The sequence below is a fragment of the Miscanthus floridulus genome, chromosome 5, assembly GCF_019320115.1.
Source record: "Miscanthus floridulus cultivar M001 chromosome 5, ASM1932011v1, whole genome shotgun sequence".
In the NCBI taxonomy this organism is placed as follows: Eukaryota; Viridiplantae; Streptophyta; class Magnoliopsida; order Poales; family Poaceae; genus Miscanthus; species Miscanthus floridulus.
In genome coordinates, this window is record NC_089584.1 from 136973881 (window position 1) to 137000437 (window position 26557).

The 26557-nt window shown below is 45.6% G+C and overlaps 1 protein-coding gene and 2 pseudogenes across 1 annotated transcript; 2 read left to right on the forward strand and 1 right to left on the reverse strand.

Moving 5' to 3' along the window:
• The first annotated feature begins 2955 nt into the window (after positions 1-2955).
• On the forward strand, positions 2956-4362 carry LOC136453768 (phospholipase A1 EG1, chloroplastic/mitochondrial-like). Its single transcript, XM_066454321.1, has one exon. The coding sequence runs from the start codon at positions 2956-2958 to the stop codon at positions 4360-4362; it is 1407 nt and encodes a 468-aa protein (XP_066310418.1).
• A 7075-nt stretch (positions 4363-11437) lies between these two features.
• On the forward strand, positions 11438-14291 carry LOC136455432 (uncharacterized; annotated as a pseudogene).
• Positions 14292-19122: 4831 nt separating this feature from the next.
• LOC136453769 (uncharacterized) lies at positions 19123-26083 on the reverse strand (annotated as a pseudogene).
• Positions 26084-26557: the final 474 nt, after the last annotated feature.

A 26557-nucleotide genomic window follows, 5' to 3' on the forward strand; every position in this document is an offset into this window, starting at 1 on the left:
ATCTATGTAGATGAGGTCCCTCGGCTGGTCCTGTCCCTCTCAAAGTTAGTATCAATAGGTCGGGAAATCAATTGAAGAGGAGGTATGAGGGGAAACTTACGAAGATGACATGGCCTGGTTCTGGGCGCATCAGAGGATGTGCAAGCACCGGGTAGACAAAATCAAGGGGGGCACCCGCGTTGTCCCCCAAAGGCTCCATCTCCTCCTTAATGCGTTGTGCGACCTCGGAGTGGGGGAGCGCTTCCTCGGTAAGCGTTGTTCCATTGAACGATGCATCAGGCGCCATCGCGTACAACGGGAGCTCGTGCATCATCAATGGTGCCACCCTCCTTGCGTGGTAGGCCCTAATGACGCCTGACCCCTTCAGGCCACTCTCCTTCAGGATGTGGATGGTGGTGATGTGGTCCCGGATCTTCTTCTTGTCCTTCTCTAGAACGCCCCACTTCCTCCACGACTCTAGGGCCTCTTCGATCAGGCATTCGATGAACTCCTACAGAGGGGCGGCGGCAATGTTCTTGAGCTAGAACCACTACAAATGCCACCCCTTTTTGGATGTTGACAGACGCATCGGTGGGTACTCACCGACCCGGTTATTCTAGAGTTGGATGCCGGTGCACCCCATAGGCATGTGCAATTCCTACCTACCGCTCTTCTCCCAACTCTTCTAAAGGGTGATGGCGAAGAAGTACCTCCACAGATCAAAGTGGGGGCTGATCCCCAGGAATCCCTCGCATAGGGCGACAAACGCCACCATGTGCTGGATCTCGTTGGGGGTTGAGATGCTGCATCTCGATCTTGTAGTAGTGCAGCAGCCCCCAGAGAAATCTGTGGGCAGGGGTCATGAACCCACGCTCATGGAAGTGGGTGAACGATACTATGTAGCCATCGGGAGGCAATGGCAGATCCTCCTTGCTGGGCAGCAGCCACTCCTCGGCCGAGGTCCGCGCGTGGAGAAGACCACAATGGATGAGGCCCTCCATGCACTGGAAGGTGATCTCAGAGCGGTACCACGGATCCATTAGAGGTGGGGACGGTTGGATGCGGGCTCGATGGCGGTGGGGATGCGGAGACGGGGAACCCTAGGTGATTGGTGGCGACAGTCGAGGCTGCTGAGGCAAGGATGTAAGGTATGGAACCCGGAGGATGAACCCTTTGGTTTTATAGGGGCGACAGGTGTGAGAAAACCAACCGTCTGCCTAGATCTCCGCGTCTGCCACGATCTACCACAACATCTCACAGTGGGATGTGAGCACGCAATTTCTGTCCGTTCCCTCGGAAAACTCACCGGATGTTTCGCTTCTCTGGACGGACAACGACTGATCGCGGGTAAGAGGAATACGGATCTAAAAACGTCTCTACGGCCCAAGTGGGCCAAGGAATCCGTAGGTCGTCCCATCGACGGGTTCGACAACCGCTTCATGCACCTTTAGAGTGAGAGGTGGAAAGGGATGGGCCCGCTAGCGGCCAGAACCCGGGCGCGCGAGCGCCGCGAGCATCCCGGCTCATATTCGAGTCTCGGGCGGTTACTATCCATGGTTTTTCCTCGAAGAAAGGCACATAGCCCTTGGGACCGGTCGAATGGACCTAAGAACTATACGGATCGACCGCTAAGAATCTGGAGTTGATCACCAAACTGACCAAAGCCGGATAATCGCGAACGGGATGTCGAGGACCCCACTCAGACTAGCCCATTAAACAGCTCACCGGATGTCATGATTCATCCTTATAGGAAAATCATGGCATGGCTCGGCTCCTCTATTTTTATCAGAAAAACACTTGAGGAAAGACAATCGCAAAGACGAACCAATCCTCGACGAGGCCCCTGCTACAGGAGGGGGCTCGAGGAAAGGGAATCACCGTCCCCAGGTCACAGTGTGGGCGACAAAAGAAGGCCAATGCCTCCAGAGTCCTCTCGTTCGGAAAAGCCTCTGAAGGAGTATTCTACTCCTCCGTAGGCTCGGGGACCACTGTCAGGGGCCAATACTAGGGTACCCGAAGAGGAGCTAATAACCATCAACATTGATTCGTCCGAGCAGTCAAGAGCGTGACTACAGCCCAAACTGACCCTCAGGTGCGCAAACACCACCTCACCCGACCTCTGAGGATTGGCTCTGTCTCGCCTGACACCGAGGCTGCGGGCTTCGCCTCGCCCAACCCCTGAGGGTTGGCTCCACCTCGCCCGGCACCAAGGCCGCGGGCTCTGCCACGCCCGACCCCTAAGGGTTGGCTCCGTCTCGCTCGACACCGAGGCCACGGGGGTCCTCCTCGTCCGACCTCTGAGGGCGGACTCCGCCGCGCCTGACCTCTGGGGGCGGGCTCCACCTCGCTCGATCTCTAAGAGCTGGCTCCGCCTCGTCCGACCCTTGGGTTTGGCCTCTGCCTCGTCCGAGCCTTGGGTTTGCACTCCGCCTCGCCCGACCCCGAGGTCGGGGGCTCCGTCTCGCCCGACGGAGACCCATACCGCCGCCAACCACTACAGGTCCAAGCGTATGGGCCTGGGTCAAAGCTCTGACGCCAGGGAAGAGACTGGCACGCCTCGATGTAGCCCGCGACCCGCGACAGACCATACCTGGGGTTCACGTCAGGAACAGTGTCAGTGCGTACCGGTGCTATTCTGCCTAACCCCCATACGAACACTGACGGGCGCGGCAGTTCGCCACGACATCTGCCAGAACGGAGTGGAGCGCCATGACCGGTAGACGACGCCTGCACATGGCGCCAGTGACAGGTGGAGACGTGGATCAGTTAATGAGAGAGCGATGTCGTGGACGATTTGGGGGAGAGAGGCTCTGTTAAAAACACTGTTCTACTAGAAAAAACAAGCTGGATTAGAAGAGAAGCGAGCGCCAGAGGACGTCGTGCTCAAGCAAGAAGCAACACTGCCAGGACATTAAGGATCGGCTATATATATATGTGATATGCGCGCTCGGCGTCCCGATCCTGTACCAATCTCTCATGCCTGGCGAACAAATGGCTTCCTCTGCTCTCATCCAACCGCGCTGCACTCTGCACCAGATCAGGAGCCCCGGGCGCCCTGAACCGTCCCGTGCAAGCTTCGCGGCTGCCGCCGCAGCTAACGAGGCCGCCACATCGCCGTCCATCTCCGCGAGGGCGTGGGCCGGGGCGAGGGCGAGCTCCAGCGCGTCGGTTGCCTCAGCAGCGAGGACGACGACGAGCGTTCCGAGGAGCAGGACGGCATCGGTCGCACACATGTGGAGGCAGGTCCAGGGGTCCCACGACTGGGACGGCCTGCTCCAGCCGCTGCACCCCGTGGTGCGCGACGAGGTGGCGCGCTACGGCGAACTCGTCGGCGCCTGCTACAAGGTGCTCGACGTGGACCCGTCGTCGGCGCGGTACATGTGCTGCAACCACGACAAGGAGCGCGTGCTCGAGGAGGCCGGCGTGGCCGGGGCAGGGTACGAAGTGACGCGCTACATCTACGCAACGCCGGACGTGGCCGTGGCCGGCGGTCCGTCCACTAGCGGCCGCGGCCGCGCCAGCTGGGTCGGGTACGTCGCCGTGTCCACCGACGAGATGACCCGGCGGCTCGGCAGGCGCGACGTCCTCGTCTCGCTGCGCGGAACGGTGACGCAGGCGGAGTGGGCGGCCAACCTCATGAGCGCGCTCGAGCCGGCGCGCCTCGACGCGCGCCCGGACGTCAAGGTCGAGGCCGGCTTCCTCAACCTCTACACCTCCTCGCCCGGCGCCAGCGGCATGGGGAGCTGCCGGGACCAGCTCCTCCGCGAGGTGTCCCGCGTCATCAAGTCTTTCTCCAAGGACAGGCCCCGCGAGGACATGAGCGTCACCCTGGCCGGGCACAGCATGGGGAGCTCCCTGGCGATGCTGCTCGGCTACGACCTCTCCCAGCTCGGCCTCAACCGCGACGCGTCAGGGCGCCGCGTCCCCGTCACCGTCTTCTCCTTCGGCGGGCCGAGGGTGGGGAACGCGGCATTCAAGGACCGCTGCGACGAGCTCGGCGTGAAGGTGCTGCGCGTCGCGAACGTCCGCGACCCGGTGACCATGCTCCCGGGCGCCATCTTCAACGAGGGCACGAGAGGGTTCCTCAACTCCTGGGCCGCCGGTGACCGCTACACGCACGTCGGCGTGGAGCTCGCCCTCGACTTCCTTAGCCTCCGCGACCTGGGGAGCGTTCATGACCTCGGCGCGTACGTGTGGTCGATCAAGGCCGAAGCCGGTGGCAAGGTGTCCAAGTCCGACAATGCAGCGACGGACAGCAGAGGCGCCGCTGTTCTCGCGAAGAAGGCGATGCAGTTCGTCGGGAGTCAGCGCGCCGCCGCGTTTGCATGGCCAGAGGCTGTCCTCGGCATTGGCGGCGTCGTGCAGTCTCTCGGCTTGATCTGACGGCTAGGACAGAGCATGCTGTTTTACCGACCACTAATTGTTAAACCTTTTCTCAATTCTTTTTTTTTTCCTATGTCGTATTTGGTTTATCAGCCAACGAATAGTATTTTTCTCTCACACCAAACCAGTCAACAGTACTTTCAACCATGGCTTATAAGCCAAACCAGCCCAAACAAACAGAGCTTTTAGAGGTTTAATAGTCAGTTAGTCAGCGTTCACAACACAGCTATTTTTGCCTTTTTGTTAAGGCTGTAGTATGTGGTTGCTTCTCACTGATAGATAGAAATGTGCATCGACAGTGGGCGTCCAATTCGCTTCTTGTAAATAATAAAACATTTGGCGCAAGTGGGTACAGAGTTTTTTTTTCTTCCACACACATAAGTGGAGTTCTAGTTTTGGATCGATAGTAATTAGAGTCTTTGTGTTCTTTAAAAGATTTCTAGAGGCGACTGGAATTCTAGCCGCGTATAGTAAAATCCATAACTCTTTTTTTTTCAAATCAAGTTGTATGAAGATAAACTTTATATACGATATTTCCATTAGAATTCATTTAGTGAATGAAAAATATGTTTACAGTTTTTAGATTTTGAAATTCATTTTTTTAAATTTTTTTAAATAACCTCGGCCTCGGATGAAGAAATTATCCAAATCTAAGTTATAGTATTCTGAGAGAATGAAACTTTGTAACTGACAATATTTCACTCTAAATCATTTGGGGTCCGGAAATTCTGTTTTGAGTTTTCAGATTTTTTGAAACTCATTCTTTTTAAATTTTCAAAGTACCTCAAATAGAGAAATGACATAAACCAAAGTTATAGTGCACTCGAAAAGATGTGAAACTTTGTAATTGAGGATATTTTTATCTGAAATCATTTGAGGTCCGAAAATTCAGTTTTGAGATTAATGATTTTGAAATACATATTTTTTTTATTTTTTCAAATAACCTTGGAAATGACCTGAGCCAAAGTTACAGTACTAAAAATCAAATACTTTGCAATTCAAAGTTTTTATTTAATTTTATTTAGAATATCAAATATGCATTACAATATTCACCAAAGTGACTACAGAAAGAATTTATTTGCTATTAAATTAAATACAACTGAGTTTGAGGTGTAGAAGTTTGGACTTGCGGTTGCGGCGTATTGCCGGAGGATGGAGATCCTCCTACGAATGGGTAAGCAAGCGGCAATGCGGCCTCATGGTCGGTGGAGGGAGGAGGCACGGAGCGGTTGACCAAATAAGCAAGGAGATTTTGGTCGGTCTGTGGAGGGAGGAGGCACGGCTGTGTTCAGCTCATACATAAGCCGGTTGATAAGTCGACTGAAGTTGTTTTGTTATGAGAAAAAATATTTTAAATTCTAGCTGATAAGCCAGCTAATAAGTTCAAGCGAAATGGACGAAACAAAAAGTGCAGGACGAACAAATCGTAGTGGAAAGCAGCTGGGAACTCCAGGATTGGATCGGTAGGAATCTCTCTCATCACACAAGATAATTGAACAAGCAACTTCAGAAGATTAAGTAGAATATTTGCAATTTTGTATTGAAGTAAACTACAATAGGGTAAGGGGGTTCCCATTGCTGCTTAGCATGCTGAAATCTGCATGCCCGAATCCTGAAAGACAGCTCCGATCAAGGGTTCCGTGTCCCATTATATTTACGTACTACGCAGTATCTTATTGGCCATGCCACATCTTTGTCTGATTTTTTTAAACTTGTTTTGGATGGAATATTGTTATTATATATATATATATATATATATATATATATATATATATATATATATATATATATATATATATATATATAGTAGGCAAGGTGTCCGTTTCTAGAAAAAGAACTATATACAGAGAAGCAACAGTTCCATGAGCCGTGCCGAATCCTCCTCCAAGTCCTACGTTCCCAGCAGCAAAATATAATATACTGTGACGCACTAGCGACATGTCACGTCATCCTAGTTTTAGCATCGCAACCGAAAACGCTGTCTACATAGCCTCTAGGAATAATAATCGTATTTAATTTAATCAGAAAAATTATGAAATAGATTCTGGACATTAATTTTTCTTAGAATAATATAGCCAGTTGTTAAAAAATAAAATTATCTCTGGATATTCAAAATACAAGTTTAATTGATGCAAGTTTTACATTCTAACCTTGCATATAATTTAACTAATTATTATTGATGGGGGGGGGGGGGGGGGGGGGGGGGCACCGGCATCGACAACATGCACGACGACCTGCCACCTGTCCTAGCGTAATTGTGGTTGGATGGATATGCAAAATAACCAAGGACTAATCACCATTAGGATGTATTGGGATTTCGATTCCTTGAGAGGCTGCAAAAGTGTGTTGTGATTGTGAGATGTTGTTCGTCTTGTCTGCATTGAAAAAGGCAAAAGAGTTAGTTTGGCAAGTGATTGACCATGAGATGAATTGCAGGGGCTGAACTCTTGACATTTTTTGGGGGTTTGGTTGGGGTTGGTCGTGAGCTGAGATCGGAGATCCTCCACGGCCGGGAATCCCAGGATTGCTGAAATTGTGGTGTTTAAATCCAGAGAGTAAAGTTTAGAGATGTCATGTCGGGTGTCACATCGGGATATCACATGAGAGTGTTCGGATAGTAATAATAAAACAAATTACAGAAGCCTTCAGTAATCCGCGAGACGATTTATTAAGCCTAAGTAATCTGTCATTAGCACATGTTTACTGTAGCACCATATTATTAAATCATGAACTAATTAGGCTTAAAAAATTTGTCTTGCAAATTAGTCGCAATCTGTGCAATTAGTGATTTTTTTTATTCTATATTTAATACTCCATGCATATATCCAAACATCCGATGTGATAAGGAGTAAACTTTAGGGTGAAGAACTAAACGAGGCCTAAGATAGGCCTCCTATATGCAAACTGGTATTATTGTCTGCTAGGAGTTGGAGTACACCTTCCCACCAAGAAAAAATACAACTATGGGTCACGTGTCAGTTAGAGTGGTTTACGTTTGGCAAAATTTCTAGTGGATGGTATTCATATTTATGGCTTTAAATTAATTTATTATAAAAATACTTCTCATAATTAATCTAATAATATTTATTTAATATCATAAATACTGATACTTTTTATCTATAATTGGTTAAACTTAAGATACTAATATGTGACAGTGTGCTAGAATTATATTCTTTGCTTGTACGGAGGGTGTGCTCTACACTGATTTCCTACTGCCGCACTGGATTTTGGTTATTCGAGTGTTCCCTTCCTACGAGGAGGACTTCTGTTTTTTTTTCTTCTCCTGAATCATGAAAGACGATGCTAGTTCTAGTACAGTACGGCGACCATATGATAGACGGAGTACGAGCAGGTGATGCTTTCGTTTGGAGATGGTCAGGAACGGTCAGAATCTACAGCCGTCAGACTGTCTGGTTTCTACTGACAACAAATCAGCTAGGACATGGGCAGACAAAATCGGGAGTGCATTCCAGAAAGAAAAAAAAAAGAGCAGCAACACGTCTGTTTCAGAAAGAGAATGGCAGTAACAGAGACGGGAACGCTTTCAGCTGAAAATGACCGTAACCACCATTCGCCATCAAGAATGTAAAGTAACCAAGGCACTCCGTTTCCCCTTTTGTTCAGATTGGATTTCTAATTCATTTTTCAAAATGATCTGCATTGCTGCCTGCCTGCTCTGTTGTGGTAGCTTCCAAGAAGGCTGGCGCGGTATGGACACCTTAAAACATTACTACTTCCTGGTACCTTGAACAAGGGTACGATCCATACCAGTAGTGGAGTAGTACCACCACCATACAAGCTCGGCGCAGGGTATTTATGCCGAAAAGTTTAGGCAATCTCAAGGTGATCAACCGGCCATTAAGCAGCCTGTTCGGCTGGGGCTGAAACGATCGTATACGATCGTAGATTATTACTACTAGCTGGTTTAGTTTGACAAAAAAAAATACTATTTTAGCTAAAAATTTACGATCGTTTAAAACCAACGAACAGGCACAAGGTTGCCGGTTGGAAAGCAGGTCGGCCATCATCCACGACCCGGGGCGTGGTCGCCCGCGGACGTGGCCGAACCGAGGCCGCGCGCCGCCCACGACACGACGCGCCCCCGTCGGCCGTCACGGAGCGACGTGGCGGCGCAGGCCCTTTTGGCTTTAGGGGCGACGTGGACAAGGGCACCATTATGGGTGTCGGGGCTGAGCTTTTGAGGACGTTTAGCGCTATCGATGCGATGCCGTCGTCCGTCATCGTTCTCCTCCTTTATATAGGGCAGTAATGGTAGCGGTCACCGGTGCACGACGAGGGTCAACGGCCTGTCTGTGTCGCCGAGTAGCAGCAGCGTTTTTGTTCTCGCCTTTCGGCCATTAAATTGGGCGATGCCTGGATGCATGGATCCAACAAAGCCGAATAGTGGAAGGGGATATTCGTTTTAAAAAATAGTGGAGGGAAGATTTATTTAGTTAGATTGCTGTAGGGCTAGCTCCGACGTTCGGTACGGCCAGAATACTGCAAGATGCTGGAGGTTCCAGATCGGATTGTACACTACCAGTACTGCTACAGTGTCGCGTGATGTCTGAAAGTCTTGAACAGATTGGTACTACCTGAGCTCGAATTCTAGTTCAGAACGAGAAATCGGCAGCTCTAGGATTCGGAAGCTGTGTGGCAATGGCAAGCCTCTTTTATATATTTTTCATTCAGGTCACATTCGTTCGTTCGCAGAGTGTATTTTCTTGTCTTGATGAAAGCAATAATTGCGTGCTCACGGCGCTAGTTAGCGGTTACTGTCGGATCCAGATGGTTGACGGTGTTGACAATTTTCGGGGAGCCGGGGAGGGTGGCCGAATCGGACGTGAATGAATAAAATAAGCGAAGGCATGCAGCTCGCGTGTTGACTTGGCGGTGGGGATGTAGGATACTCGGAGCTGGGCTGGAGATCCCGCGGTCCGCAGTTGCGCTGTAGGCATCGGTCATCAAGGCGTTGACGTTTTACTCCCGCTCTGCGTACGATCAACAGTGCACGTTTTGATGCAAAAGTGTGCGCATTAACTAAATAAGGATCATGGGCCATGGCAATACTGCTACTTGCCACAGCCTACAAACAAGACTACGACTGGGACTGTGGGACGCCCAAATTAAGCAATGGGAGTGACGTAGTGCTCTGTCTAGGAGGAGCCCATTTCTGTGGCCCGTGTGTTGCCATGGGACCATCACTTATTATTTATTCAGCAAAGGTCTCATGTGTTGCTCACGTACTGTGATGCTGCTGCCTTTGCTCGCTTGCTTGTCCACTCGGTCGGTCGGTCCTCTCTAGGTACGTCTCGAGTTTCTTATTGTGGAATCTGGATTATTCCTTCACTTGCCGGTTGCTTAACTCTACCAAACCAGCAAGCAAAAGATCGAGAGTCACATTCCAGCAAGGAACTGGCATCTACTAGTAGCGTATTTACAAGTTATTACTGCAACCACGTACGTACGCGCTGAGGTAACTATATACTAACGGTGATTGTTGACAGCATAAAAAAAAGGACAAGATTAAAGGACAGTATAGTTACACACACACACTATTCATTTATCCTGCACTATAAGTACATATCGTGTGTTCTCACCTGACGTAGTACGGACGCAGCAGGATGCTTGGCTAGCTCTGGGTTGACGTGCAGATGGCCTGGGTGTGGAGACGTGGATCAGTTGATGAGAGAGCGATGTCGACGCTCGACGGCCGGGCGAGAGAGGAAGATCGACGTCGTGGTCAAGCGACAGTGCCTAGACATTAAGGATCAGACGTCGTGAACAAGGCTGACTTGCGGAATTGAACTGAAGCGGACGTACACGGCCCCGTCGACATGGCGCGTTCCTGGCCAGCCAAAAGCCACGATGGAGCCCTGTCTAGCTAGCTCCCGCGCTCTTTAACTCCGCGTCAACCGAAAGCGATCCCTGGCCGATCCGTCCGCCTCGAGCTAGCTTAGCTTGCTCCATCAACACACAGGAATTGATCGAAATATCGCGTCGACCGGCCGGCCTGCGACGGCGACGTGCGCGTTTTCCGCACAGCTATCTAGCTGGCGGCTAGTTAGGCGCGCGTGCGAGCCGCGAGCGCGCCGGACTTTGACGGTCTCGGCCTGCCTGCCAATGCCAAAAAACGAAAAAGAAGTGGTGGTGGTGGTGGTGGTCGTCGTCGTGGTGGCCGTCCATCTTCGGAGAGGGTTGGCGCAGCGCATCACACACTCGCGCGTGCACGAACGGTTCTTGGATCAAGTCCATGGTACTGACTGACTGATGACTCGGTGACGACTCGGACGGACGAGACACGAGAGCGATCGAGGTCTCACTCTCACCCGGTGACGGATTCTTCCGTGGCGCTTGGACCAAACGCTTTTACTTTAGTCCTGTTGGCGGACCGGCCGGGTGCAATGTACCGTGGGGGTGCGTGCCGGTTCCATGCACAGCGTTCGCGATTCATCTGGCCCGCCGCCGAATCCAGGTCGTCGTCGAGTCCAGGTCCAGTCCAGTCCATGCTGGCCCGCCGCCGAATCGGGTGGTCCGGCACCAGCGAGTCTCAACGTGCTAGTACGTGGCACCACGCGCCACAAGTCGTCGTCTCGACGATCGGCCGGTGCCGGACGGCGGGCGCATGCAATGCAGTTCTTACAAAACTTTTTTTTTTCCTTTTTTCCGAATACGTAAAAGATTTACGTATCATTATAATTAAGAAAAATAATATAACCGTACAGATGACGCGGTTTACAAGCGCCCTAGGAGGTCATACAACGTACGAATGGACCGTCCTAACATATAATTTCAAGCTTTATTACATAATAATAGGGGGTTTACAACCGAGCTAAGGGCCTCTGCGGCTCTGCCTGGCACCCCAGGCGGCCTGGGCGCCTGTCACCCCATCCCTGGCGGCCTGGCTCGATAAAAAATTAAGAAGCCTCTAAGGCTCTGAAGTCTGAACTCTGGTCCTAGAATCATTACATAGCACGGACGCACGGTAGCAGTCGCCAGCCGTCCCTCCGTTCATGTCACTTCGTATTCCGCCGCCGCCAGTCAAAAAGGACAAGGATGATGCCATGATGGAGCCATGCGCAGCAACGTCTCCGTGGACTGTGGTTCGTTTGGTGATTCTATGTTATTCTCTAGCTTGTTTTCTCTTATCTTCATTTTTCTAGGTTATAGATCTTGGGGATTTTTTGTTTATGTGTTTCAAGATGCATGTACAGATGATTTTCTTTCTAATCCAATCGAATGTCTCAAAAGAGAATGGATTCTTGCTCCAAACTTTTTATCTATCGCTACTGAGTTCTGTTCTTTTCTTACTCTAGTGATATTCTCTTATCTAATTAATAGTCACTAGTGATTCTAAATTTTCCTTTATAATTTTAGACAATATGAAGAAGAGAAAGACCATCAATAGCTTTTTTAAGCCGATTGGTTCAAGTACTAATTGTATTGAAGCCACTGCAAGCCGAGGCGGTCAGAGTAACGTACAAGTGGAAGCTCCTAATTTGGAAGGGGAAGCTCATAATGATCATGTACAAAATCCTAATAATTAGAGTAATGTTGCTGCTACCGCTGAACCAATCGAAGTTGAGGTTGTTGAGCATCCATCAGTTGTTGCTACTAGATTTGAGAGAGATCCTGGTAAACATGTTCAAATATTGGAACGACCAGCTGATCAACAAGATGAAGCTCGGAGATTTTATATTTCAGAGGGTCCATATCAACCTGTGTTGGCAGAGTACCCACTCAGTGAATTAGCTCATCATCGTCGATTTTAGAGTAACTGGTTCAAGCAATTTACTTGGCTAGAATATTCACCTCATACAAATTGTGCTTACTGTCTGCTATGTTTTTTATTTTCTAAGAAGCCAATTGGGAAAGTTGGATCAGATACATTCATAGTAAAGGGGTTTCAGAACTGAAGGAAAGTTAATTGCGGAAATGAATGTTCTTTTCTAAAATACATGGTAGATGCTGGCTCAGCCCACAATTCTTCTGTTCGTGTTTTAATAATCTTAAGAACACAGTGGCTCAAATTGACAATGTGATTGTTAAGCAAAAAGAGATAATGGTTGTAAAATGAAGACGAAGGCTTGCGACGACGATTGATTGCATTAGGTAATAAGATCAATTTCTCAAGTCTTTCTGCAGTATTTAAATTTAACTTGCTTTCTTTAAGTACTTATAGGTGGTTGATATTCCAAGGTTGTCCCTTAGAGGCCATGATGAATCTCCACATTCCTTAAACAGGGGTATTTTTTCTTGAAATGGTCAAGCTTTTGGCTTTCTATAACACGGAGGTTAGGTTAATGAGGTTGTGTTGGAAAATGCTCCCAAAAATGCAAAATACACTTCACCTGATGTCCAAAAGAAAATTCTAAGCATACTTGCTCGAAAAGTGCAGAAATCAATTAGAGAAGAAATTGGCAATAGCAAATTTTGCATAATGGTTGATGAAGCTCGAGTTGAGTCCAAAAAAGAGCAAATGGCGATAGTCCTCCGATTTGTCAACAAGGAAGGCCTTATAAAGGAGCATTTCCTTGATCTGATCCATGTTAGTGATACTACAGCTTTGACACTTAAAGAGTCAATTTGTGTTGTCCTCTCAGCTAATGGCCTAAGCACACAAGATATAAGAGGTCAAGGTTACAATGGGGCCAGTAACATGAGAGGGGAGTGGAACGGATTGAGAGCTCTAATTCTCAATGAGTGCCCATATGCATATTATATTCATTGCATGGCTCGTCAGCTTCAGTTGGCCCCTGTAGCAGCATCAAGGGAGGTACATGAGGTACAGAATTTTTTTCAGCATGCAAATTTCATCATAAATGTTGTTAGTGCTTCTTCTAAGCGCAATGATGAGTTGCTAGCAAAACAAACAGAGGAAATTGCCCATAACATTGAATTGGGAGAGCTTGACACAGGGTGAGGGGCAAATCAGACTTCCTCCTTACAAAGGCCAGGGGACACTAGATGGAGTTCCCACTATAGGTCTATTCTAAGCTTAAAGAAGATGTTTGGTGCCACAGTTTCAGTCGTACGCAGCATTGCAAATGATCATTCAGTTTTGAAGTATTCTCGAGGAGATGCCAGTGGTGCCTTACAAATCATTGTCACATTTGATTTTGTGTTTATTCTACTCCTAATGAAAAAGATTATGAAGATCACCAATGTGTTGTGCCAGACACTCCAAAAGAAGAGCATTGATATCTTAAATGCGGTGGATTCTGTTTCTACCACAAAAGTATTGATTGGTGAGTTGTGAAATAATGGCTGCTAACCTCTTTTTGAGGAGGTCAAATTGTTTTGTGGAAAGCACAAGATTGATATTCCGGATCTGAGTAAGAAGTATGTTTTTCTCTAAATTATTTATTCTTTTGTAAAATTGTACTTGTTCATCAATCAATCCATATCTTTTCATTTGTAGGTATGTTGATGTGACTAAATCTTGAAACAAGAATGACAACACCACAGCCTTTCAACATTACAAAGTAGATGTGTTTAATGTTGCAATTGATCAACAACTAGCAGAGTTAGAAGATCGATTCAGTTCTCAAGCGACAGAGCTTTTGTCCCTTTGTGCTTCTTTGGGTCCTAGGCTGGACACATTCAACATAGACAATATATGCACTCTTGTGGAAAAATATTATCCTGTCGATTTCTCAAGTCAAGAAAGAGCTCAATTGGAGTGTCAGCTGTAACATTTTCAAATTGATGTATGCAACAGTCCAGAACTAAAGGAATTATCAACACTTGCCGCTCTAACAAGTGGACTATTTAAAATAGGAAAATATTCATCTTATCCTATGGTGGACAGGTTATTAAGATTAGTATTAACTCTTCCAGTATCAACTGCAACCACCAAAAGATGCTTTTCAGCTATGAAACTTGCGAAGGCACGTCTCATATGTACAATGGGAGATGGATTTCTGTGAGATTGTTTGGTAATTTATATTGAGAAGGAATTGGCTGCATCAATCAGTACTGATGATATTATTACAATGTACGATCTTGCTGCTAGTCGAAGAGCTAAATTTAAGTTGATAGATATGTAATTTTATTTTGGTTAAGACTTGTGAAACATGCTATTATTATATCATTATATGTGACTAAAACCCGCTCACGTGGCTACCAGTTCTATGTTGCTTTGTCCATTGGCCCCTACCTCAAATCCTGGCTCCGCCCCTGGCCATGGAGAGACAACAAGATGCATGATTGATCCACAGCAATCATGTGGATGTGGCAAGGTACTATACCGTGCCATTATCGTGACGGATGACTCCCAGTGCCACTGCCAGTAGTACGTACTAGCATGCATGCCCTGTGTAGTCTGTGTACTAGTAGGCTATAGTGGCCATTCAGCCTCTCAGTCACCCGTGTCAAGAGAGTCTCATGGTGGCCTCCAAAGTCTCCGGTCGGTGAGTCTTTCACCGCGCACATCACGATGCGCGCGGCGCCGTGCATGTGCATGCATGCATCCAATAATCCATCCACATGATGATGATATGAGTTTAACTTGCAGCTGTTTCATTCTCATTCGCTTTCAAGTTTCAAGAGAAGGAAGACGACTTGCAGCTGCTGCCGGTTGGGGCTGCCGCGCGGGAACGCACGCAAACACCAGGAACCCAGCAGCGGGAAACAAGCAAGCTACTAGCCTCGATCGCGTGCTCGCTTTTGCGACCCACCCAGGGGCCAGGGCGGTCAAAGGAGGCCTTCAATTCAATCCTCCTGCGCTTGACACCAACAAACACCACCGTCATTATTAATGCGCTTTCCACAGTCAGTAGTTCCTTCCGGACCTGACTCTGATCGACCGATGATCTCGACAATAATGCAAGCAATTAAGCTAATGGTCGCCAGCTCCCTCGTCGCTCGCTTCTTGTTGGCACCTAGCTACTCACTCTATCCAAAATAAATTAATCAACTTTTATAGTTGTCATAATCATTTAAAAAAATAACTAAAACTCTAAAAAAATTAGTATCTATAACAGTAAATTAGTGTCATTAGATCACCATAAAATATATTTTTATATTGTGTTCGTTTTGTGTCTTTTTTTTGAAAGATCCGGTAAACCGGCTTTGATTAATAATAAGGAGAAGAAGCAACATCCGATTACATGCGCGAGCAGTGCTCCCCACCGCAGCCTATACTGTCATAAATACAGATATTACATATAAATTTAACTAAACTTAAGATTTTTAACTTAAAACGACTCTAAAAGTTGGTTTATTTAACATCAGAGAGAGTAGCATGCAGTACTGGCTACTACGTTACGTGTCAGCTGGCGGTACGTCGTTTGATCTCATCAGAAAAAAAAAAGTAAAAATCCAAGGAAAAGGCTTTCATGATGAAGACAGACCCCGTGCCGGAAGGCGACGACTGTTACGTGTACGGGACGACGACGTACGTGCGTACCGTTGGTCTAACAGTTTATACAGGTCGTCTTGGTCTCACGACCTCGATCTCGATCTCGCTGGACTTTTTTTACAGCTAATACTAGACCAGTAGTAGGCTTACGTATGCATGCAGACATGGTACGTACGAGTAGTACATTAGTAGTTTCACATGTACAGGCATTCCATCCATACGTATGCACGCACGTAACGTAACTGAAGTCGATAGATCGAGCACGCGCGTACGCCTTCCAAGTTTCCGGGAAGCGGCACGGCACGTACGACGCGATGGAGCGCGCGCGACGACGATGGGACGACGACCGATGATGCGTGTGTGTGGGTGGGTGGGTGGGGGGTGGGGTGGATAAAGCTCTGATAGTCGCGTGAGCTGGTTTTAGTCACATATAATAATAGCAGGTTTCACAAGTCTTAACTAAAATAAAATTACATATCTATCAACTTAAATTTAGCTCTTCGACTAGCAGCAAGATCGTACGCTGTAATAATATCATCAATACTGATTGATGCAACAAATTCTTTCTCAATATAAATTACCAAACAATCTCGCAGAAATCCATCTCCCATTGTACATCTGAGACATGTCTTCGCAAGTTTCATAGCTGAAAAGCATCTTTCGGTGGTTGTAGTTGATACTGGAAGAGTTAATACTAATTTTAATAACATGTCCACCATAGGATAAGATGGATATTTTCATGTTTTAAATAGTCCACTTGTTAGAGCAGCAAGTGTTGATAGTTCCTTTAGTTCTGGACCGTTGCATACATCAATTTGAAAATGTGGCAGCTGACACTCCAATTGAACTCTTTGTTGACTTGAGAAATCAGCAGGATAATATTTTTCCACCAGAGTGCATATATTGTCTATGTTGAATGTGTCCCGCCTAGGATCCAAAGAAGCACAAAGGGACAAAAGCTCTGTCGCTTGAGGACTGAAACTGTGGCACCAAACATCTTCTTTAAGCTTAGAATAGACCTATAGTGGGAACTCCATCTAGTGTCCCCTGGCCTTTGTAGGGAGGAAATCTGATTTGCCCCTCGCCCTGTGTCAAGCTCTCCCAATTCAATTGCCAACTGAAGCTGATGAGCTATGCAATGAATATAATATGCATATGGGCACTCATTGAGAATTAGAGCTTTCAATCCGTTCCACTCCCCTCTCATGTTACTGGCCCCATCGTAACCTTGACCTCTTATATCTTGTGTGCTTAGGCCATTAGCTGAGAGGACAGCACAAATTGACTCTTTAAGTGTCAAAGTTGTATTATCACTAACATGGATCAGATCAAGGAAACGCTCCCTTATAAGGGCTTCCTTGTTGACAAATCGGAGGACTATTGCCATTTGCTCTTTTTTGGACTCATCTTGAGCTTCATCAACCATTATGCAAAATTTGCTATTGCCAATTTCTTCTCTAATTGATTTCTACACTTTTCGAGTAAGTATGCTTAGAATTTCCTTTTGGACATCAGGTGAAGTGTATTTTGTATTTTTGGGAGCATTTTCCAACACAACCTCATTAACCTCCGTGTTATAGGAAGCCAAAAGCTTGACCATTTCAAGAAAAATACCCCTGTTTAAGGAATGTGGAGATTCATCATGGCCTCTAAAGGGACAACCTTGGAATATCAACCACCTATAAGTACTTAAAGAAAGCAAGTTAAATTTAAATACTACAGAAAGACTTGAAAAATTGATCTTATTACCTAATGCAATCAATCGTCGTCGCAAGCCTTCGTCTTCCTTTTGCAACCATTATCTCTTTTTGCTTAACAATCACAATGTCAATGAGCCATTGTGTTCTTAAGATTATTAAAACACCGAACAGAATAATTGTGGGCTGAGCCGGCATCTCCCATGTATTTTAGAAAAGAACATTTATTTCCGCAATTAACTTTCTTCTCGTTCTGAAACCCCACCCCTTTACTATGAATGTATCTGATCCAACTTTCCCAATTGGCTTCTTGAAAAATAAAAAACATGGCAGACAGTAAGCACGATTTGTATGAGGTGAATATTCTAGCCAAGTAAATTGCTTGAACCAGTTACTCTGAAATCGACGACGATGAGCTAATTCACTGAGCAGGTACTCTGCCAACACAGGCTGATATGGACCCTCTGAAATATAAAATCTCCGAGCTTTTGCTCACCTTTTTGCCTCACTGATGGATGAGATGACGACGAGACGCGTGGGAATGTAAGGTGAATTGGATCAATGGGCCCCTAGCGCCAAAAGGGTCACCGCAACTTCACTTGCTCGCTTTCTGGGCCTCGGCCCGCCCCCCTGCTGACGTCGTGTTTTTTCTTTTTTGTGCTCGCACGGGACGATGAGGTATTTATATATACGTAAAACTTGTATATACGTAATCGTTTCCATCTCTGTCTGTTCAAGTCAGGAGTATAGCTGTACAGGATACGGTGGCTGTATGTATCCTCGTCAGAGTCATCACCTTCTGGAGCTCTGGTTGTGTGCTATTATTCAATGCAAGCATTATATCTCTGCAAAGTGCAAACCGGAAATCTCTATTTTATTATTATAAATTTTGTAATAAATAAATAAATAAATCCGGTATATCATGAATTTTAAAAGTGAACCCTGACAAGTCAATGACAAGCGGGCACCAGTTTCATCTGCGTCCAAGCGCATACGACGCCATATTCACAGGGAACTTAACGTCAAGCCAGGTTGAAGCTCGTAGCTGTTTCCAGCGACCAACAGCAGGGCCAGGAGAAAAAGCAACGTGCTCTTCTTAGACGCCGGAGCAGGATCACGTAGCCAGCAACAGAGGCGCACACCTTCATAACTTGACGTCGAGCCAGGTTGAAGCTCTGGACGAGTTGTTCCCGGCGACCAACAATAGGGCTAGGAGAAAAAGCAACGTGCTCTTCTCGGACGCCGGAGCAGGATCGCACAGCCAGCAACGGAGGCGCCCACCTTCATAGGTTGCAGCACCGCCCTTAGCTCAGTTGTAAACCCCTATTATGTAATAAAGCTTGAAATTAGATGCTAGGACGGTCCAACTGTACACTGTATGACCTCCTAGGGTGCTCGTAAAGCGCGTCTTCTGTATGGTTACATTTTTCTTTTTAATTACAATAATACGTAAATCAAAAAAAGACAAAAAAAAAGTCTTGTAAGTTATAATCTCCAAGTTACCTTTTTTGACTGGATTGGATCACGTAGTATCTTTTTGTACTTGCGAGTAAAACTCACCTTCAATCATGTGAGGCAGATCTGCTTCACAAGTCAAAGTGCTCCTCGTCAATGAATTCAAATGCATAATACTAGCATGACTTTCATTGGAAGAAGATAGAAGGAGGTTGGAATTCTTTCAGACTTCGCACCAGCAGAATGTCAAGGAAACTTCATCCAACAGGGCAACAGGCACATGATAGTTTATTCAGTACATAGATGCCGTACTACCTGCTCATGCTTGGTACTGTTTTACTTATGATCACAGTTACATGCGTGGCTGTGCATAGGTACCAAACTTACAACACTGCTTGGAGCAAAACTTAGATTGCCATAGGCTCTGTAATCTACCACTACTAGTTCCATAAACAACAATGTTGAGATTCAGGTAATCCTCATCAGAATGGGCAGATGCCCTGTTTTGGTCGGCCTAAACTCTCCTAAAGCTCTACTTATACAGACAATAATGTTACATGTAACCATCAGCCCGCATTGCCCATAACTCCATAAGTGATCCTAATTTCCTAACGTATGTACAACAAAGAAGGCATGCACTAACAGACTTATACAGCTTCCTCTGCAGTGGACGGATCACTGGTGAGCTGATCCCATTTTCGAATTTCTATGACCTTTTGCATGGCATAGTGGCACCTACAAACCATAAAGGTCAATTTCTGTTAGTTCAGAAAATGCATAACCAATCCACAAACAAGAATACATGGATGCACCATTGCCATTTGCTAAATAAGTACTACATTTGTTCCTGGATGCACCATTGCCATTCGCTAAATAAGTCCTACACTTTTTCTTGCCAGACAGCATTTCCTAAAACAAGGTTATTACCGATGTGCTACTCCATCAAGACTTGCAGCAAACTTGCACTTGGTTTAGATTGATTGAAGGGTTAAGTGAAACTGATGCAATTTCAATCCCACTAAATGAAAATGGTCTGAACTTCATATATAATATTTTTTCATATGGAATAGCACATAAATATGAACCTTAAATATATAGAACTTCCATATGAGTAGATTTGTTTCGAGGACATACCTCCAAGGGAGATGATCAAGGAACATGCGAGGTGTCACAACAAGGTCCATAAAATCTTTTCGGCAAGCAATAAACGCTTTGTAACTCTTGTTCTTTTGACGTGTCACAACTGTCTTCCGCAATGGAGAAGCACCTTTCTTTACAGGAACAACATGAACAACAAGACCAGGAAGATATACCTCTGGTGACTGTCCTTCAGATGAGCTTATTGTAATGATGTGATCATCAGAAGCAGACATCAGTCCAGGACCATCATTTGAATGAGGCGATCTGTATGCCCCACCACATTCATACAAGTCATCTTCTCGAAACTGACTGTCTATGTGTGCATTACCTTCTCCACAGTGTGAAACATCCATAAAACCAGCGGTAAGCAACCATGGATTCCCTTCCATCACTAACAGTAGTCATTCTAGATCTGCCCAACTCATAGTTAATTGCTGCTGTGGAGCTAACTCGATGTTTTGGAGTATTAATCAAGCAAGATATTGCTTGGCCAAAGAGAAATAAACCACCTCTAATTGTATGCATTGGATTCCTTCCATGCGTTTGATCATTACTTAGCTCAGCCTCACTAACTGTCTGCAGAGCACCAGCAGGAAGCACAATGATCTAGTGCATTTTTATCATCTGTTCTGGCACTGATGATTCCACCAACTAGTTTACCAACTTTAGCTGAATTGGGGGAAGTACCCTTTGAAAGAGCTTTCACAGCTGAGCTACGCAATCTAATTACCGAATTCATGGATAATCGTGCAGAAAATTCATCATTATGGACTATGCTGTAAGTGATGGACGGTTTATCAGAAATCTCATGTTGCTGTTAACATTGGCAAATAAATAACTATACAGTAAATTCCACTGAAAATGTTCTGAATTTCACCTGGTAACAAATCGCGAACAGGCATCTGCTACCACATAATCCACACATGGCGCAGCTCCATACGCATACACATGTAACTTTGGGAAGCGCCCGTACAGCTGTGTTTTCATGATAAAGGAATGGTTCATTTAGATGAAAAATATATTTCAGGAAACAACACAAGAACCAAGCTATGCATTCTAGAAACGCCTTCACCATTCCATGCTTCATTTACTGCCTAATCACTTTGCATAATTTACTTAAACGTTCTAAATTTGTGTGTGTGTGTGTGTGTGTGTTTTGGGGGGGGGGGGGGGGGGTCTATTTTGTTCTGACAAGCAAGGCTTTTTTGTCTAATCTAATGAGCTCATCTTCCTTGATATGACATGCATTTCAGTAGAAGAAACCATACAAGACCCCTCTATAATTCTCCTGCTCGGGTGTTACCTCATCTAATTGTCCTGCATTCTGTCACATCATCCAAGAAAGTAAATCTAAAATAATATTAGCAGTGGGCTCATCCCAGCAGACAAAAATTCCCAAGGTGAACTCAACAGTCAGTATTCCCAATGGGCATGTGTCCATATTCAAGTGAAACAGCTAAAAGGACTCACTCAAATTTATAGCTAAATAAGACAAACCTCATCAGGTGGCTTGAGATAATTTCCCTGTACATTGAAAATTAAATAAACTTACCTTAATACCAAGAAGTGCAGCTACAGAACCTCCTAAAGAATGTCCAACAATTTGAATATTGTATCCATGGCACTCACAACCATCCCCAAGAAGAGAAGATAAGAATCCAGCTTTCACTGTGTCTGACTTATCTGCAAGCAGGTACATGACAGCAGTTAATGTTATGGTGCTTCAGTGCAATTTTTTAAAGAATAAGGTGACAGGGTAAAATTATTTATTGTAGCAATTGAGGTATTCTTGTTTGTAGCTAATCAGTACTAGGTTCTGACCTATAGTACTTCGAAATTAAGATGAAGAAGAAATAAAAAGAAACATAGATAATTTAACATGCTTTGCATACAAAAGATAAAATGATACAGTGGCTTTTCTTGTTGACCTTGATATTGATGTATGGGTTGTCCCTCAAGTTCTGCGTACAGCTCTCGAGCTGATTCAACAATTCCTGCATGTCCATAGTGTGGAGATGAGAGAACAGCATTCTTCACTTGAGGAGACAGATGATCAGAACTGCAATAGAACAAATCGTCTCATCACATTTGTTCAAAGATGACCTGAAGACCACGGTTACTTTGATCAATTTCCTAGAATATTTTTTCCAGATTCATTCAGCCAACAAGTAGGTACTATATGGTCCAAAAATTATTAACTGGCACATCTTGAGCCACCTACCTTGTGGTCATTGAATGGTGTATCGATCCTGATTATGTTCCCTAACTGGTGAACTATATGGCAATGTGTATGTCAGGAAGAACATCTACTCCTTGTTTACAGCCTAATAGACTTGTTTCTAGAAGATAAATGCAAAGGAGGTTGCCTGATGACATGAATCACAAACGAAGGTCATATACTTGTTCATTTGTATACCTTTTTTTGCAAAAAACAATCTGCAATTAACTCTAAATAAGTTTCAGTACAGTAAATAAGGCAAAGTATAGTGAATTACTTGATCAACCCATCCAGGTCATCTATATTAAGAGAACATTCCTTACACAAGCCATCGGTTATAACATCTTCTGGTGTCTCAGTTCCACGGATAGCAATGACTACTGTACTCAAATAATGTAAGACAACAACAAAATAGGCAGCCTCGCGTTTTGTCTGCAAACAGAAAAGATGATACCTAGATCACAACAAAGCTGTAACTACAAATTGTATAGGGGATGTGATGATTTACCTGGTTAACACGACCTTTGCGGAGGACTTCTGGGGCTACATTGGCATATTTTAGGAAAGCAGCCTGCATGCCCTCTCCACCAGTTATCGCCTTCAAGAACTGGTCGTCTGCAGAAGTAAGGTTTTATGTATAATTGTGTGTTTGGAAATTATTGGCTACGATGCAAATGCAAGATTCCTTGTCTTCAAAAAAATTCCATTTTACTTTAGAATGCAAAGGAGAAAGTGAAAACAGCCATCCTATGCCTCACCAATCACATAATGGAAGTTGTCACAAACAACAAGAACAAAGAGACACCAAACTGAGAAAGCATGAGTCATCCAAATTTTTGCAGAGATTATCAGGCACCATCAAAGCATTCTAATCTCTGCAGGCTACATAATATAAAGTAATTGGTGGCAAAAAAATATTTTAAGACCCGCATTTACCTAGCACGAGTCCATGGGGTCAAAACACCTTGCCTATTGAGCCACACACAGGGAAACATAAGAGGATTCCTTCCAAAATCAAGCAGTGGGCCCTGAAAGCAGAATATGTTCAATATGTCTGGCAAGAACTGAGATGAGAGAGACCAAAGGATTAGGGAATAACTGTATAGGCAGCTTCAGCAAATGGATGAAAGAGAAGAGCCTCTTGGATGAGATCTTGAGGAGCCTCCACTAGTTCTTTTGAAATAATTGTTGATGACTTGGATTTCTGCAGTAGTGAAAGTCCTGAAGGAAAATCATTTATTAGGATGTAGATAACTATGGTTAACAGTAGTATCATGAAACCACATTATCAGGCTTTTAAAATAAGTTTCATTTTTCTTTTATTGAACAGGGAAAATAATCTAAGTTCCATTATGGTTCTCAAAAATGTCGATAGGCTTTAACATGTCCATACTATAGCATACGGCAGCTTCTATATAATTTTAGCTGACTAGCCATCTAATGTAACTGCGACCTTAATCACATTTCATATTGATGCTTGTGATTTTATCCATTAGGGAAACATATCACATATATTCAACAAGACTGAACAGAGGTGGGTTTTGTATTGCAGGCAAATGGAAAACTAACCTGCTACGAGTTCAAGATGACCAGTTCCAGATGCGCGATAAGCCATAAGATCACCCAATAACTTTGCCACAACACATATATCATCATCTTCCAACACACTCCTATCAAGGTTAAGACTTAGCCATTGAGATTGTTCAAGTATCAATGATGTTAGGACGTAGGACACCAGAATGTGGAGCATACAAGGACATACGAATATTTAACACGCCCTAGGCAGCATAAGACCTCACGGATTCCATGATCAAACACCTCCCGGTAGTGAGCCCTCCACGCAATATCATGGGATGCATAAAATGATCTCCACCTTAGTACATCAGAACCAGTAGTGCACTGCACTATAGTTGCCACCCACATACTGACAAGAAAAGCAATTAACAAGATGTGCCTCCAGTCACTGTTCTGATTGTGTCCTGAAAAAAATTCAGATAACATGACTCGGACATCAGCACTAAAATCTTCCCATCCTTATATTTATCAGACTCACTCTTTGACAATAAAAAGTTTAACATGAAGCACAAGGGCATACGAAACAGAAGAAAGAGTAAAAGAAAAGTGAATTCCTTTAATAGCAAATTCTAGTGCAGTGAAATGCACTATGGCACAGAGAATCCTAAAGATACCAAAATAATTCCAGGATCCCAAGGAAGATATATCACTGTATAAGTCTCAACAAACATCTTATCATATCCAATCCCGAAAAAATAGTTTATGCCATTGTGCATGTACCTGAAAAGCACTGTTTTGAAGACCCTCCAGCCAAGACATCCTTTAAGATGATACACATCAAATAAATTGCCAACACAAATTGTAGCACTGTAATGATCATTCCAAACCTTGTCCACCAAAGCCATCTCTTGTATCGTAGCTGTTTACATAAAGCTTCCAGATACTATTACAATATTGGATATGCATTATGTTAACATTTAAAATGCTATAAGGCGATTACTTAAAAAACAATACGAGGAAAAACTATCAATAATGAAGCACTCTGTGTCTGTTGGACAAAGTAATGCAATTGCTTCATGCTGGTGAAGGTAAAACCTACCAAAAAGAAAACTCAACAGCATGGCTAACAGCAAGTTCAGAACACTTCGCTTTTGAGAGGAAAAAAGGGAGCAGTTGAGAACACTGTTCTCATTTTTCGATGACTAATGATCTCCAATGAATCATGATATAGAGACAAAGATGTCAATGATTCAGATATGCTAATGTTGCAAGCTGCATACAAGGAATGCATGAACACAACCCTGGCTCTCCCAGTCTACATATAATGAAGTAAAGCCTCAATAAGCTGGGAATAAGTAACCCAGACACCGCATGGCATCTTGCTACACCCATGAGGCCTTATGACACTCCTCAGGGCAGAAGCCAAGAGGATTCTGCTGACAAGAACCAGTTCCGCACTGCAAGCACCTAACGACACTAGATATCTGAGGGCCCCAATGTCCAAAACCACCAAGCGCACCACACGATCCCCACCTCTGCCATCCCACATTCCCGCGAGATGTGGTCTGGAAACCCAATTTGCAAGGTCGAGGAGAACTTGCGTCCTGTCCGGCCATCGATGCCGCTGCTACCATTACCCCGGGCTTCAGAGGCATTACTACTCTACCATGCTATTTTTGAACAATTAATTACTTCGCATTTTAGGGATCAGTATTAACATGCAATTTAAGGCGGATTAAATAGAACACTGGAGTGCATTAAGGCCCCGTTCGCGTGCCCTTATACTTTCCGCTTCCTTTTTTTTCATCCAATACAGTGTTTTTCTCTCGCAAATTCCCTCCAAATTCATCCCGTCTCTGAAATTCCTCAGAGCGAACGGCACCTAAGCTCTCGATCGAGCTTGGAGCTTACCCGAGAGAGTTGGCGAAAGTCGCGCTCGCTGTCGACGTGGGCCCCGATGGCACCGGCAGCGATAGTGGAGGCGGCGGCGCCCTGCGCGAACCCCGCCACAGCAGAAGCAAGGAGCCTAGCCGCCAACGCCGCGGACGCGGCGGCAGCGGCCGGGCCGAGAGCGCCCCCGCTGCAGCGTCCCAGCGCGACGGCCGCAACGGCGGCGCCCGTGGAGGCGGCGGCGGCGTTGAGCAGCGCCGCGCACGCGGTGGACCACCGGATGGTGGACAGCACGCCGGTGGCCATGCCGCTTCCGCCTCGGCGCGGCAGCGGCTGCTGCTGCGAGGGCGAGGCGGGCAGGCAGCGGAGCCGACGAGGCGGAGGCGCACGAGGCCGGCACTGAGACTGGGCACGAGATGCCACGGGCACCACCACCGCTGGGTTTGTTGTGACTGAGGGGGGAGAGGTGGGGCCCAGCGTCAGTGGCAATGTGCCTGTACTGCCATTTGGTTGGCCGTTGAGCTGCTCGGGTTTTGGTGCGCGCTGTCTCACCGAAATTCTGGTTGCCCGTGCGAAGAAAACGAAAGCAAATTACTCCGGCTACGGTACTAAGTGCTTGGTACTAGGCCACTGGTCAGCGGGCCCGGACAGATCACCTGGCTTCAGGCCCACTGGTCAGCAACGAATCTAGAAGTAATGGTTTCGTGTTAACTAACAGCAGGTTCGCTGGGCTTGGCTTATAACTTTATAAGCCATAGCTTATTAGCTAATGAATATTATTTTTCTCTCGTACCAAACCAGCCAACTGTACTTTCAGCCATAGTTTATAAGTTAAACCAGCTCAAACGAACAGGACATAAGACCGTGTTTGGATTGCGGCTCCTAAATTTAGTCACTCCTAAATAATTTATTCTTATT